Source organism: Semicossyphus pulcher, unplaced genomic scaffold (assembly GCF_022749685.1).
Source record: "Semicossyphus pulcher isolate SPU_LCO1_2020_fin unplaced genomic scaffold, fSemPul1.0.p SCAF_17, whole genome shotgun sequence".
Classification (NCBI taxonomy): Eukaryota; Metazoa; Chordata; class Actinopteri; order Labriformes; family Labridae; genus Semicossyphus; species Semicossyphus pulcher.
In genome coordinates this window covers 28183361-28199666 of record NW_027211681.1, presented here as the reverse complement: position 1 = coordinate 28199666, position 16306 = coordinate 28183361, and the positions used below count along the sequence as shown (strand labels likewise).

Below are 16306 nucleotides of genomic sequence, written 5' to 3'. Positions count from 1 at the left end.
AGAGCCATGATTGCCATGATACTTAGCAACTGGTTAATGCTAATGTTAGTTTTCTCTTGTACAAACTCTTACACTGAATAAATGTAGTGCTTTGTTTGAGTTCCACATTCAAACTGTTCCATAAATCCACCCACAGATTGTGACACAGACTTTGTGAAACAGAGTTTTAATAGCATAATGTTTCCTATGTGTTAAACAGGTACCTAAAAACCTAAAACCTAAAAACACATTTTCTTTACTTAAGAAGTTGAACCAAACTGTGACTGTCATTTTACTTTAATAACACCCTCTCAAGCACCACATGTTTCTACAGAAAGTGTTTTATTTGGAGCATGTCAATTTATTTTATTCTAACAGAGACAGGTATGTAGGGCAACAGAGGAGGCCGAGCTCTGTCATAAAACCTGCACAGATTACCTCCTCCTCCTCAGTCATCCATTCACCGGGAGGTCAAAGATGTGCGGCTCAGGGACGCTTCAACAGGCCTCCATGATTGTTTCCATCCCATCATCGCTTCTCTTTAAGCACCAGCGTTTACATCATCAAATGAGGACAAAACACCTGCTTATCATCTGACTGCGTCACACAACACATTGACTCAGCTGCAGAATGGAAGGAGGACGAGGGGCGATGATTGTCTTTTCTCTTGTTGTTCTCGTGTCAAGCTTTATGATTGATTAAAGCTTGTCAAATTGTCCCACATGAGCACCGTTTGTAAATATGGAGGTGAAGCTTTTCCACACACCTGCTGCCCTGCTTCTTCCTCTCACTAATAAGAGAATCCTTCTTTCTTGATGTATTCCCTCAGTAAACATGTTCCTAATGACTTTATGGTCTCAGTCTCTAGTTTCAAGTCTTCTTCAACACAGCATGATGTTCATTTAGTCACTGATGCTCCCATTGAGAGTCACACAGACCAGGAAGAGGGGAGGGGTTAGGGTGGGGCTACCTGTGATTGACAGGTCGCTACCACAGCAACCACGTGTAGGAATGTCCACCCTCTCGTCCAGATATGGTCACTTCTGGCTCCAAAAAAGAAAATGGCAACGGCCAAAATGCCAACTTGAGTCCTCCAAAAGGTCGTCCACAAACAGGTGAAGTCACTTCCTTCTCCTATATACGGTCTACGGTGGCTTAGCAGATATTTAATGAAAAATTAAATTTGCTACATTTCATTAGTACATGTTATATCTCAGAAATTTAAATGTACTGCAAAGAGCCTTGAAAAATATTTCTTTAAAGCTGTGTTCATCACTTTTATACGGTGGCCTTGAAGGTCAAAAATCAACCATATCTCAGAAAACTTTTCATAAACATGAAGACATTTCAGATAATAAGACAATTAAAGTAAAACATTTGACAAGTGTTTGATTTTGTGAAATGTTGTTGTGTTTTGACCTTGGGGGCCACCGTACTTTTCAGCCACAAGGGGGCAGACGACCTTAAAAACAAGCTGACCGACACAGCTGCCGATAAAATCAATCGTGATGTGATGGTGAGGGCCGTCCACCCGGTGTTGAATGCAGCAGTGAAGACCACTCAGTGCTCCAGGTTTGTGTTAAATGAGATCTGAACTGCTGCAGAGATTACAGGAGACTGAAATGAAACAATCCAAGCTGAAAACAGATTTCATCTCTGCTGCAAACTGATTTAGTCCAAGAGGATGTAAATCCTGTCATGCACTGTGACGGTCTTTACAGCTGAAGGGGTCACTTCAGTTCCTGCAGGTGTTCTGCCTGCATGATGAGACACACTTGTTGTGATTTCCACATGAGGGAGAGATTTAGTCTTCCCTAATAGATCACTAGAGACCTAAAACATTATTATATTGTTAAAAACCTGCATCAATGTTAGAGCAGCATTTTACAGATGTAGCTGCTCCAGGTGCAGAGGAGAGAAGAAAAATGTGACTGAGTGTAAAAACTGTCTCTCAGACGGTCTGTTCGTCCAATAAAGCGCACACACAGATTATCTGTCTGATATTTACATGAACAAATCTCCAAAAGGCTCCAACAGCACAAACACGGCCCAGAGGTTACGTTCAGTGACTGAGTTAGCTGAGGGGACACCTAGCAGACAGCTAGCAGCTCCCAGCTGTCACTCAAAGAGGCCACGCCCCTAATGCTGCATCACTGTAAGCCTTAATATAATGTAAACAGGTGAGCTGTATAAAGATTCTCCCCGTACAGTTGTCATGAAGAGAGAAATGAGCTATAGAGACCCAAACTGTTTTTTGTACCAGGCTGTAAACATGTTTATTTCTGCTGTAAAGTTTAACATGGGGCTCTATGGGGACTGACTCACTGCTGGAGACAGCCTCCAGTGGACACCAGAGGAACTGCAGCTTTTGACTCTTGAGTGCTGGCGTCATTTTTCTGCTCCATATGGTAAAAGTGAAGCTAGTTTTATATTCTGTATGAACCTGTACTCTGTACTCTCACTGTTATAATAAAATAACAATTTTGAATTGATTTATTGATAATATTTAATCTGAATCAGTGACTAAATGTTTCAGATATAAAGAGTATAACGTAGTCAAATAAAGTACCTGTAAGTCAGTCATGTCCAGTTGATGAAATGAAACTAAATACAAATGTGTGTGTGTTTACTTTGATTTGTATTTATATATTGTACAGTTTATAGATGTCACCATGTTTCTCTGTCCAATAGAAACACCTGCTCTGTGCGCGTGCAGCTACAACCTGCTCCGTGCACCAGTTTGGATACTTCCTACCGCAGCGCGCGTGCGCGCGCGAAAAACAGCAGTTCATTGAGCAGTCTGATTATAACTCATCAGTGTGTGTGTGTGTGTGTGTGTGTGTGTGTGTGTGTGTGTGGTCCCTGTATCCCGTGAACGCGCCTCGCGCTCTTACTTGTCTTCTGTGGAGCAGCAGAGCGCGTGGAGGAGCAGCTTCAGGTTTGTTTCACATTAAATTATTGTTTTCTTTATTTCAAATGTTTAAATGTCTTCCGAGTGTTTCTTTAAACGTCTTAATTACGTGATTGAGCGCAGATGTTGTGTTTAATGTGAATTGGAGAATCCGGATTTTAGAGATTACACATTGAAGGTAGATTTTCGCTTTTAAACGTCTTGTTTGCTCTTATTTTGTTGTTGTGAGGTTATTACACAGCTAAAAATACTGCATTAAATATCTCTTATTCTGCTGCGTGCAGCACGAGCCTCCTGCAGAATTTGTTTGTTTTTTAAAATCCAATCATTAGTCTCGATCAATGTCTGTTGAGTTATTTTATGATCCAGAGGTGGTTCCCAAAGTGTGGTCTGAGGACACGAGAGGGTCCTAAAGAGAATTCAAGGGGTCAAAAGTAAAAAAAAAAAAAAATTAATATTTAAGTTTAGTCTTTATTATGAATTATTCTGAATTTGGACTACAAAGCTTAGTTAAACTTACATTTCTATGTAAAAATGTAAAAACAAAAGCATGACGCACAGATGTATCAGTTTATTGGATGAATATTTGTTCATTTAAACATCAGTGAAGTTTTACTGTGTTGGTGTGTAAACTGCCGCGTGTCTGTCTGCATTTCTTAACTTAAGCAGGATTAATTAGAGCTCATTTGTGCAAAAGAAATATGTCACATGCACATCGTCTGTCGGCTGTAAATATAACAAGATATAATAATGACTCAAAATGACTTTATAGGCCACAATTAATCGATTCAATATATTTTCGATCATCCCTAATCCATCAGTCATTGATTTTCTGGCGGGAGTGGACCTCCTTACGATATCTTTAATTTATTCGGACACACGACAACAAAAGGATGAAAAGTTCTAAAATATGACGTGAGAGCAGAGCTGGATTCAGTCTGACTCTCCTGCAGCTCACAGAGGACACTTTGGTGTCGGAGCACGTAAAGAGTTTGTTCAGACGTCAGAGCCGAGACGAGACATTCCCCAACCTGTGAACAAATCTAACACGCAGACTTGATGAACACGGTCACCTGGAGACAACATCAGCAACACCATGAACACGGAGCACCTAAAGACTCCCATCCAAACACTTCTGATGTGACACTGACGGGCCAAAGAGCGCTGTGTGTGTCCAACAGTAAATCTTTATGTGTGTGTGAGGGGGCTCCAGGGGGAGTCACCCAATGCATGCTGGGAGCGACTCCACCGTGAACAGGATGTTAAAGCACACGTGATATTTTTCTTTTTAGAACAAATCCAGTAAAAAGTAGATTTATGTCTCTAACAGGTCTGTGTTTATGGAGTTTAAATTCCTGAGCCTATTGAGGATTTCTCGTCCACGTTTGGTCAAAGTTCAGACTGAGGGTGAGACGGTCATGTACAGATGGAACTGTGTCAGCGTGCGGCACATTTAGCTGCGGTTCTGTGGATTTTGATTGCATCACATGAGCTTAAAGGAGGCCATCACATCGCTCTCTTCAAAGACACCAAACTCCATTAACAAAAACAGCCATTTTACCTCACAGAACGCAGGAGTTGCTCATCTTTGCCTGCCATAACCTCTTTAAACAGATTTTGTAGGTCAATGCTTTTAAATCTGCAGGTTATTTTCCACAAGCGTTTCAGCAGGAATTGGCTGCATACAGAAAAAAAAGTCTGTGTGGGGAGCAGAAGAGGCAGAACGCAACAGCTGTAATACCATCCCTGCTCCTGTCGACGGTCACCTGTCCACGATCTGCATGCAAGAGCAGCTAACATCCATTCTTAGACGTCTATCACAACTCAAACTCTACTTTCACTCCTCGAGTTGCTAGACAGACAGCAAACAATGCCGCGCACAGAGAAAAGAAGTCTCGTCCTGAAGTCCTTTATCACAAAATCGCCGGCTACACCGGAAGCCCCGTCGCTCCCAGAGGATTTATTTTGCCGTCGGATGACAGTCGATGTGCTCTGAGATTGACCCCTGCACTGATCGCACGGTTTGTTTCTGTTATTGTGTGACTTTTTTGTTTTCAGATTCAACACACAATAGCCCAAACAAGCTAACCGATGAAGGCAGTGGTAGATGAGCAACTCCTGTACAAGGCAAAGTAAAGTTCATGTTTTTGTCAATGGAGTCTGGTGGATCTAAAAGGAGTGGTCTCTTTTAAAGGACTGTAGAGACAACAAGGGACAGGTGAGACTAATCAAACACAGGTGAGAACAATAAGGGTGAAGCACACAATCCCAAAGGTGGGAAAAGAAACAAAGGACGGAAGTGAAACTACAGGAAGGACAAAGTAAAACAGGAAATGAAGAACGACTCGATACAAATGAAAGACACAACCAAACTAGATTCATGTCTCTGTGCGGATCTGCTTTGTTGTCTGTTAACTTGTTTTCTTTTTTCCCTCACAGTCACTTCTACCTGAGCATGCTGACTTGATCCAAAATGGCCGACTCGTCAAACGGCACCTCGGCTCTGATGGACTACTTCCTGGCCAGCGGCGGTCTGGACTACGATATCCCTCTGAACGAGATCCCGGACACCACGCAGGGCCGGGCCTTCTTCGTGGCCACCATCGTCATCGGCGTGGTGCTGGTGTGCATCATGCTGGTGTGCGGGGTGGGAAACTGTCTGTTCATCGCCAGCCTCGTGCGCTACAAGCAGCTCCGCAACCTGACCAACCTGCTGATCGCCAACCTGGCCGTGTCGGACGTGCTGGTGGCGGCAGTGTGCTGCCCCTTCCTGCTGGACTACTACGTGGTGAAGCAGCTGTCGTGGGACCACGGCCTGGTGCTCTGCGCCTCCACCAACTACCTGCGTACCGTGTCCCTCTACGTGTCCACCAACGCTCTGCTGGCCATCGCTGTGGACAGGTGGGTCCACACGCTTCATGAAGAACAAACATCTAAACTGTAACTTATTGGAATGAGATTTGGTGCAAAATTAGGTCGCTGGTCGATAAACAAGTGGTGAGATCTTGGTGCAGAAAGAGCCACTATTTTGCATTTTACAAAGTGCTCTGTTTGAACTCCTGAACAGAGAGCGGCAGAGGCAAAACACCTTTCCTCCCAAAAATCTCATCCAATCTTTACCGATCTTTTGTTAAGCCTTCACCTTTTACCCAAAGCTGTTGGAGAACCTTGTTAATTCCAAGTAAAAGTAATTTTGGGGCACCAGGATGTCCCTCTTTAGTACATTTCCTCCCTGCATAAACCCTCAGTGTTCCCCAAGAAGATATATGTAGATTCCTGGGGTCCGTTTCACAAAGCAGGTTTATTGAAAACTCTGAGTCTGTTAACCCTGAAATGAGGGAAACTCTGAGTTTTCCGTTTCACAAAGGGAGGTAACTCAAACCAGAGAAAGAGGGGTAACTCTAGCCTGTTTCACAGAGAGAGGTAACTTAAGCTCTCGGTCAGTTACTGTAGTAACAGACTCTATGAACCTAACCTGGTCGTGAGCAGGTTTTCTTCAGGACACTCAGAGTTTCGCTCCGTCTCCTCCCTCTAGAATATAAAACCCTCATTCGACTTCCTCGTTCATTCAGCCCGTCTCACGCGTGTGTTTGAGCGGTTACCGAATTAAAAGAAGAAACGTTGCGTCTCTGTGCTGCTCTGACCGCTTTGCAAAAGTCTTTTATAATTATGATAAAAAAATCAAAAGACAAATCTGTGTCAAAGTCATCATTTGTAGATTTTCCACCACCACTGCCGAGAGCAGCAAATAAGACGCTGTAAGTTATTGGATTTTTTATTTATTTTTAAACTTAAACAATTCAGTTTAATCAACATGAATTATAATGTATGCGAAGTCAGCATCATGTTAGGGATAAAGCTGATGCACATTAAAACTGCCACTGAATGATATTTAATCTGTTTAATATTGAAAATATGATTGAAGTGCTTCCATTTACGTTTCTCTCCCGCTGGATTGCTCCTAAATTAATATAAATTTTAGCTTCCGGTCGTGATGAAGTATTAAATAAACAGACCAGTTCAAACTGACGCGTTCACTCGAGCCGCTTCTCTCTCTTTTGCAGCTGCAGCCGTGTTACTTTATGTTTCTAAAAACATGCTCGTATTCGCTGAACGTCCGCATGAGGATTTCGAGCTCCGCTGGTGTGACGTAGGAGGACCTCTTTTTGTGTACCGTTGCCATGGTGCCTCGTGGTGTCGGGGCTCCATTAATGCTGGCTTTTTACAGTCAGCGTGCACGCACTTAACTCTGGGTGAACCTACTCAGAGTTGATTGAACTAACTCTGATCAGCTGTTCTGGAACCGAAAACTCAGAGTTTCCTATCTCAGAGTAGATCGACTCAGAGTTCAGGGTTAGACTCAGAGTTTGTTGAACCTGCTTTGTGAAACGGACTCCTGGAGGCTCAAGTCAGAAATTGAAGTCTGAAAACATTGAATGAGAATCAGTTCAGCCCCATCAGACACATGATGGACCAATCGAAAACTCAGCTCCTCCTTAGATTACTAAAGAAACATGAATTAAAATGGTGATATAGATGAAATCAGCTGTGTCACTAATGTCTCCTCTTATATTTGGTTATAAACTGATTGAATGGATGAAATTCCTCCAGCAGCTCTGTGAGGCCGTGATTAAGAGAAAGCTGGTATCTGATATTTAATGAAAGCACTCGTACGTCATCTAACTGAAGCATTAATCTGACATGTCCGAGTCCGTCCACACCCGAGTCTCTGATTAACTGAGACACGTGTGACTTCTTTACTTCACCTCCTCCCTGACAGACACTTTTCAAACACGACTCCCAAATGGGGAAGAAGAAACGTGATGTGAATAAATGTAATTAGTTTAAGTCTGTTTTTGAGCTGTAGATTAGAGCTCTGTGGTTTTCTAGCCGAGTCGTTCAAAGAGTTTTAGCGGGATCAGAATGACCTGTACGACTTCTTTTCCCTTCTTTTACTATCCAGGATCAGAAAATCAGTCTTCCTGTTGTCCTGGTTTTTCAAAGTAAAACTGGATTGGATCATCCTGATCCAGATCCAGACTTCATGTTGACCAAATCCAGATTACCAGAGCTCTAAATGAGCTCACACACTTTGTCCACAGGGGGCGACAAAATCCACACAATGGAAGCTCCTCACAGCTGCTTTAAATGAAATGTTTGATATTGATGCCGTTTGGTGGATTATTTTATGGGGACAACATCCTGTATTTAAACCCTAACAGCTTCTTCATCTGCTACAATTCAAGAGTAAATGTCTACAGTCTAAACTACACGGTCAAAATGTGGTTTTTGTTGACCCGTTTAAAAGTTTGATCACATTTAGTTCGTCTAATCCAGCCTGGATCCTCTCTCTGCTGGGATCAGGATCATCCGGATGTTTGGATCAAAGTTTTCCCAATCCTGCTCAGAAGTTTGACACAAACTGGAGGTTTGATCCCGACACAAACAAAAACTGGATTATTGATCTGATCCCATTTCAGGATCCTCGTTCTCAAGACTCGCTCCAATCTGAGGGCTGTAGTCCAATCAGATTAAAAGCTGGGTCCTGGTTTGAGAGTTTCTTATTGATCACACTGTTTGACACTTCCAGTAACATAAATAGATCCAAATAAACCTTTGTGTTTATACCTACAGTGTGTATATGTGAGTGTGTTTACTCTGGTGCATCGAGCAGGGAAAGAGCTCATTACCAACCCAACAGGGAAAACCTCAGGGCAATGTTAGTGCAATGTGACATGACAGACCTACTGTGCTAACAGACATGTAGCGCTCGCTCACATTCTAGTTACACACTTTTCTCAAGTCATTTGGTCCAGGTCTCAAGCAAGTCTCGAGTCATCTTTTTTTTGGGCAAGTCAAGTCAAGTCGAGTCCTTAGTTAAGGCAAGTCAAGTCACTTTTGTCCCACCTCAGATCCAGCACTCTCACCTGTAGTATCCGGTCTTTATAAAGAGAAAACACAAGGTGTTAGCAGCCCGTCTAATAATGATGTTATTGGTCAGTTTTTATAACCTGTTCAAAGAGTCTGACAGTGAATTGTATCTGTATTATCTTGGCACAGACGCAGCCATGATGATGGTCTGCTCTGAGACCGTGTTGAGGAGTAACGAGTACGACTGATGAGGCTTCTCTTTGGGGGCTTTGATGTTGCGTGTTGCCATAGCGAGGAGATGACTGACAGCCAGCCATCCAATCATGACAATCACACACCGGGGAGCTTTTTGAGTCGTCCAATCGTGACTCCCAGTTTGAGCTGCGTATATACCTGATAGTTAGACAGAAACTTGACAACATTAAATTTGATCATTGAATATTTAACAGCTAACATTCAAACTATTTTTTATCAAATCACAAGTCATTAGAACTGTGACTCGACTCAAGTCCACGTGTCTGATTAAAGGTATAATCAGACACTATCTAAATGTGAAACAACAAAAAGGACAGTGAGACTGTAAGTGCAGGGAGGAGGAGTCCAAAGGATGCTGAAATAAATACGATGAGGTGGATGGGTTTGATCGTACAGTACGTACAGGTTCACATTTAATGCAGGTCTTATGTTAACATGAGGAAAAACAAGGTGCATAAACCCTGAGAATAGCATAATGTATTCACACACTGACACCAGTAGTCCTATCTGGTGTTATTACCAAACTAATGTCGTTTGATCCTCTTGAATATTATTTCCTTCCACCCTCCTCCCTGTTTCCTCCCCTTTGTTCCCCTCCTCTGTCCTCCCCCTCCCTGCATCCCTGTCACCACCTTCATGCTTGTTACTCATTCATGTTTATGACTGTCAGCTGTGCCTTCGGCTTCTGATGCTGAGGCTCCCCGCTGTGAGTGGATCACGTTATCATCATGTATGTGCGAGCAGCCGAGGGCCTCGTTCTGGTTTGTTACAGATAAGAAGGAGAACACGCGTCCTCTCCTCTGCTGTGCAGGAAACTGTACAGAAACATAAAGCATGTGTAATATTAGCCATATTTAACCGTTCAACATTCAATTCAAGGTCGCTCATGCCTGTTTCCGGACCACAGACTGTATAAGAAGGGGTCGTAGCCTCAGACCTCAGAGACCTCAGGACTCGACGATGATCTGGACGGAGATTATTTATATTTAGCTACAATAAAAGAAGCTTCTAGACTTCCCCTCAGCCTCTGAATCAAATCCATCATTGCTAGTATTTTGCACCCTGGGACTCACTGTGTTACATGTATCATGGCTGACAGCTCCTGTCATGTATAAAGAGCTGCAGCAGAGAGGAAGGATGGATCATCTCTGTTTATCAGGGAGTGTTACAGAGGTTTGGGTTCCCTGTCTGTGTCTTAGTGCTCACATGTACCCTGGAAGTGTGTGTGATCTGGATCAAGGTTAAAACTCTCCTGCAGCTAATTAGAGTAAAACCAAACAAACAGACTCATCAGCTTTATTACAGCTCGTTCTAAAGGAGGCAGTTTGCAACTCTTACTGTTCTGCTTTCAAATGTGGGGAACAGCCCTGAGGACCCTGGAGCGACTAAGAAAATGATTTCCTTGTTAATAAATATCTTGTTTTCTTGAGAAATCATTCTTTTGTTTTCTCTTGATGACGAAAAACGTCTGTGGGGATTAAATGAACTGCAGTCACGGCGCTTCTCGCCCGCTCAGGTTCACAGTTTAGTCTTTGACTCCCTAAAGACAAAGTATTTTACTCAGAGGTGTAAAAGTATTACAAGTTATTTTAAAGGTTCTTTCAATAACTTTTGCACACATGATAGACTGAGGTTGTTTTGGAAAAGCTTGTGTTTCCTGTTTCTCTGCAACAGAGGAAAGTTACAGGTGAGAACCATCATCAGGATGGACGGAGAACGGAAGGATTGGCTCTGTAGTGACAGACCTGACCCACAGTCAGCTGCTTGTTCTCTTCCTGTCTGCAGGTACATGGCCATCCTGTACCCGCTCAGGCCTCGCATGAAGTACCAGACGGCGTACTGCGTGATCCTGATAGTTTGGATCGTCCCCATCTTCATCTCCATCCCCTCCGCCTACATGGCCTCTGAGACGACGTACCCACATGTGGAAGGTCACACCTTCAAGACCTTCTGCGCTCAGATCTGGCCCGTGGACCAGCAGGTCTTCTACCGCTCCTACTTCCTCCTCATCTTCGCTCTGGAGTTCATCGGCCCCGTGACCGTCATGGCGGTCTGCTACATCCAGATCTCCAGGGAGCTCTGGTTTAAGGACGTTCCGGGTTTCCAGACGGAGCAGATCCGGCAGAAGCTTCAGAAGCGTCGGAGGACGGTGGTGGTGCTGATTCTGGTGCTGGTCGCGTACATCCTGTGCTGGGCGCCGTACTACGGCTTCACCTTGCTGCGGGACTTCTACCCCACCCTCATATCCAGAGACAGGAACTCCCTGGTGGCCTTCTACATCATCGAGTGCATCGCCATGAGCAACGGGGTCATCAACACCCTCTGCTTCATGAGCGTCAGGAACAACAAGCGCCTGAAGAAGGCGGGCAAGTTCCCGCTGAAGCTGGTGACTTTTGTAGCCCCCAAGTCGGCGTACGAAGGGGAGGCACGGACCTCCTCCCTGCGCGTGACGGAGGACGTGGAGGGAACTCGGCTGAGGTAAAAGTCAAACATCCGACTGTTCAGACAGAACAAGAGATCTGTGCGGCTTTAACATCCAGAACCAAGAGGTGCACAAAGCGGGAATATTCAACCTGTTCTACCCGACAGGAAGTGCCGGCACCTTTAATAAACTTGGCTAGTGGACGTATCGCGCAGCTCGTACAGTGAAGAGGGAAGTGGAGCCATGTTTGTAGTTCTGTTTCTGAAAGGCTGGAGACAGTGTGTAGAGCTCATCCCAGGAGGATGTGAGATCAGGAAACATGTGTGAAGATGTAAACCACTGACAGAAAACAGTTCTGTTCATCTGCTGCCACCTGGTGTTTTGTTTTGTTCGTGTGCTGAGAGGCTGTGACGCTGAATAAAAGAAAGAAACAAAGAAGTTGTGATGAATAAAAACACCGGTCTCATCCACAGAGGGGATGTGTAGGTGAAGGAGCCTCTACGTTTCAAAAGAGAAGACCTGCATTCTTTCTAATGTCCTCCACAGTCTGATCCTATAGAAGTCTATGAGAACATGCTCCTCCTCCTCTCCTGATGTACTCCCTCAGTAAACATGTTCCTAATGAGTTTATGGTCTCAGTCTCTAGTTTCAAGTCTTCTTCAACACAGCATGATGTTCATTTAGTCACTGATGCTCCCATTGAGAGTCACACACACCAGGAAGAGGGGCGGGGTTAGGGCGGGGCTACCTGTGATTGACAAGTCGGTACAATGGCGACCTTGTTTGGTGTTTGGTTTTCCTAACACACTCTGAGGAGTCGGCTGTTTTTCAGTGAACATGTTTTAAACCTGTTTTTGTACGCTAGCCAAAATTAGCATCCAAATGTACGTATATGGCTGTTATATTAAATGATGGATGCACCTGGCTAAGTAAGCTAGCCAAGCATTACTTTACTTTAGCTCCCCACTCTTGCCCAAATATGGTCACTACTGCTCCAAAAATCCAAGATGGTGACATGAAAATGCCGAACTCAAGGCCACAAACCGATGGGGAGGTCACAGTGGCTACATGTTTCTTATATACAGTCTATGGTCTCACTGAATACAGAAAAGCATGATGAGTCAGCAGGTGTAAAGAGACGTCTAAGAGTTCATGTTGTCATCTTAAAGCTGCAGAGCGTCACTTCAAGAACACAAAACCACAGATGTGCAGCAGATAACTGAAATAAAAGAAGTAAATCTGTTTCTATTGCAGCTTTATTTCTACTTTATTTCACACCCTAAGTGTTCACATTATTTAATAAATGTAAAACAACTTTTGCTTTTGAGAGGCGGCTGAGCAGCTGTAACTCGACGCTGCTGCATGAACAACAGATAACCAGGTGAGAACTGACAGGTCTGATGTGTGTGTCGAGGTGTGTGTGGTTATTCTGCAGCAGCCTGGTGTCATTTACATTTGATTTAATGAAGATGAACACAGTGAACAGTGTGTATAATGGCATAATGGCCCTGAGATCTGATGCAGCACACTTCCACCAATCAGAGGCTGCAGATTTATGAACATATGTGTCTCGCTGCCTTCAGATGTCTGCAGGGATGCTGAGAGAATCCCTCACATTCATTAGGAGAGCGATGCATACCTGCGCTCCGTCTTTAACCATGTAAAACATTTGATTTAAACACTTATATTATATTTTAAGCATGATTCAATTCTTGTGGGTTTGCTAAGTGTGTGACAAACACCACAGAAAGGATCCCTACAGAGACAGACCTTTGTGTTACAGAGGAAGATGATTTTTTTAACCATCTCTTCAGAGACACCAGACTCCACTGACAAAGACAGACATTTTACATCGTAGAACACAGGACTTGATCATTAACTGCTGCAAGATGGATTTGTGTTACTGTGTGACTTTTTGTAGTATATGTTTAATTCGGCTCCAACACAAAATTTGTTTAACACACAATAACATAAACAAACTAACCGATCAAGGCAGCAATACACCAGAAACGTCCACGTCTATGAGGTAAAATCACTGATTTTCTCAATGGAGTCTGGTGTGTGTGCAGAGAGCGATGTCTGTGTGTGGTTAAAACAATCATCTTCCTCTGTAACTAAAAGGTCTATCTCTGTAGGGATCCTTTCTGTCATGTTGTCACACACTTAGAAGAACAATCTGAGCCTGTCAGTGGAAACAACAAGAACTTTGAGTGGACGACCTTTGACCCATCAAGGATTATGTTGCAGCCATTACAGCCCGTTTCACTGCTGCAGGATGAACACATCTACTGGAGACATTAAAAAGGCTTTGTACCTACACCTTGTACCTTTTACCTACACCTTTTGTACCTGCTACTTTTATTCTTCTGTCTTCTTCAGGTTTATATTTCCAGTCAAAGAAAGTTCTTTGTGTAAAAAGCGAGGAGCGAGTGTCTGAGAGGAAAGTCTTTCTCTAACTCAGGAAGGGATGAGCTGAAAGAGATAGCAGGTGAATGTTGGATGAGTCCCTTACCTGCGGGGCCGTATGTGTGTTAAACATGCAGTGGCTGCGCTCTGGATGAAGGTGTCCTGTGTTTCCAGCTCATGTTCAGCATCCAAACACAGATGGCATTCCCAGGTGTTTCCTGGTGAATTTCATGAAGCCGTCGATTTAAATGCAAAGTGTCTCCTGCCGGAGTCACGGCGCTCCTCCAACAAAAACACCTCCATCTTTCAAAGCTCCTGTCTTTATTAAACAGGTCGACAGGGAGGCAAATGTAAAGGTTCATTTTAAGATGAACAAAGTTCACAATCTACAAGATGTGTAACTCTTCGTACTTTGAGGCCGCGGGGTCGAGCTCAATGCTGTCTTCTTTAAAAACAAATAAAGCCTGACAGGAAACTTTACACACTCAACTCTGAGTCTACTTTGAGCACATCATCCGGGTACTCGTAGTTTACTGCATTTCGCCACAATTGTCATCATACTTCTGTACATGTAATTTGAAACACCGTGTCATTCAGTGTCTCGTTTCTACGGCGGCCGACAGGAGCAGCTGAGCTGCAACGGCCCAAACGGTTTCCATTAGAAGAAACTTTGCAAAAACAAATGCAACGACAGAAACACACGAAAAAGACGTGCTGCAGAAACAAAAGCGTGAACATCCAACGTGTTGCAAACACAGAAAACATGCAAGAGAAAAACGCTGCACATCCAGTCAGCACAGCAGAAGTGCTTCAGGTCTTTGCAGCCTGTTTCTTGTAATGGAAACTGTTTGTGTCATTGCAGCGCGATTGCTCCTCTCAGCCACCCTACATTTCGGATTCTTCCGTTACTACGCTTTCATGCACTTCACCGTTACTTAAGTAGTACAACACTTTTGGCAGGTTACTACTGCCTTAAAACAAACACAGTCATATTGGACCTCTTTTTAATAAGACCTTCAATCACATTCTGAAGAGGCTCTTTAGGTTTCCAGTGGCTTTAATCTGAATCACAGCCGGGCGGGTCTTTACCACCAACGCTGTCATCCACATTGTTGTGTCACAATTGTTTCATAAGAGGTTGAAGTCACTTATAGGCCGCACCAACAGCGTATCCTCCTCCTCTGCTACGTAGTAAAGACGGCGATCACTGAGGGAGAAGTGTTGAGTGCGTCATCCGTAGTTTTAGCCATAATTATCAGTGAGAAAGAATCGAGACAGTGTCAGTCTCATAAAGACCAAATCTGACTAAATAAATGAGGCTAAAATGATGTGAATGAATATTTTCCACTGGAGTTAAATGTAAACAGATCAGGTTTGTAGAGATTACAGATTCATATAGATTAATAAGAAGCTTAATCGCTGTCAGATGACGCTGATGGGAGCCGGGATGTCGTTACGGTGGATTCCGTTCCGTGCCTGCTTTCCTCTCCACACTGTTTTTCCGGCATACGCCGCGGCCGTCTGATACGTGATTGGTCAACACTACTCGGACTACAAACGTACTACAAACCAGAACACTTCCTGTTCTAAAATCCGGTCCTGCGTGTACAGACTCTACATTGTTATGTATCCTTGGGGTCGAGTGCGGGTCATGGAGGCTGTAAGTGTTAACAAAGGGAAAATGTTGTTAGGAAGAGAGACGACATTAAAGAGCGCGGTCTCTGTTTCCTGTTTGTTCGTTTTTAAACCTTCATTTTACTCTGAGGACAGAAAGAGGCAACACATGAAACTCTGACTTAAAGCTCAGTAAAAGCCATTTTTTATAACACAAGGAAGCAAAGACAGAAAGACTTTTCATCCGATATATTTCCAACATGATTTTATGAAAGAATTAAAAGCGATCTCCTCCTACATTGTACATATTTACACGAGCAGAAGAAGAACAGACGGAGCTTCATCTGAATAAAATCTAAAGAAAGAGATCAACAAAAATAATCATGCATACAAAGACGATCATCAGAATCAGTGCACTCAGTGGTTTCTCTCTGCTGTAAACAGGGAGAATAATTATATTATCAGCATTCAAAGCTGCACGGGGCCGACACACAGAAACACTCCCCTTCAATCAGCCTGAATCACTGCAGCCTGATGTGTTCCAGGTTTCCATGGCGGCTGGAAGCAAACGTTTAACAGAGATGAACTCAGAAATGTTTAAGTAGGACGAGAGTAAACAGGCGAGTGCTCAAAGTGCTGCAGGCTCTGTCACACTTCCTGTTGCAGGTCGGACAGAACAAAGGACTACACCTGCACACACGTCATTCACAGATCCACGTCAGACGGATCTGCTTTTAATGCACATAAAGTTTACAGTGCAAAATCCTCCACGCTGCAATGAAGCCCAATTCTCTGTTTAAAAGGGCAACCTCTCTGCTCGACATATCTCTGGGTCTAAATGCTTCAAA

General features: G+C 43.6%; 1 protein-coding gene across 1 annotated transcript; it reads left to right on the top strand.

Moving 5' to 3' along the window:
- The first annotated feature begins 5363 nt into the window (after positions 1-5363).
- On the top strand, positions 5364-11498 carry prokr1a (prokineticin receptor 1a). Its single transcript, XM_069666692.1, has 2 exons — positions 5364-5791; positions 10802-11498. The coding sequence occupies exons 1-2, from the start codon at positions 5364-5366 to the stop codon at positions 11496-11498; spliced, it is 1125 nt and encodes a 374-aa protein (XP_069522793.1).
- Positions 11499-16306: the final 4808 nt, after the last annotated feature.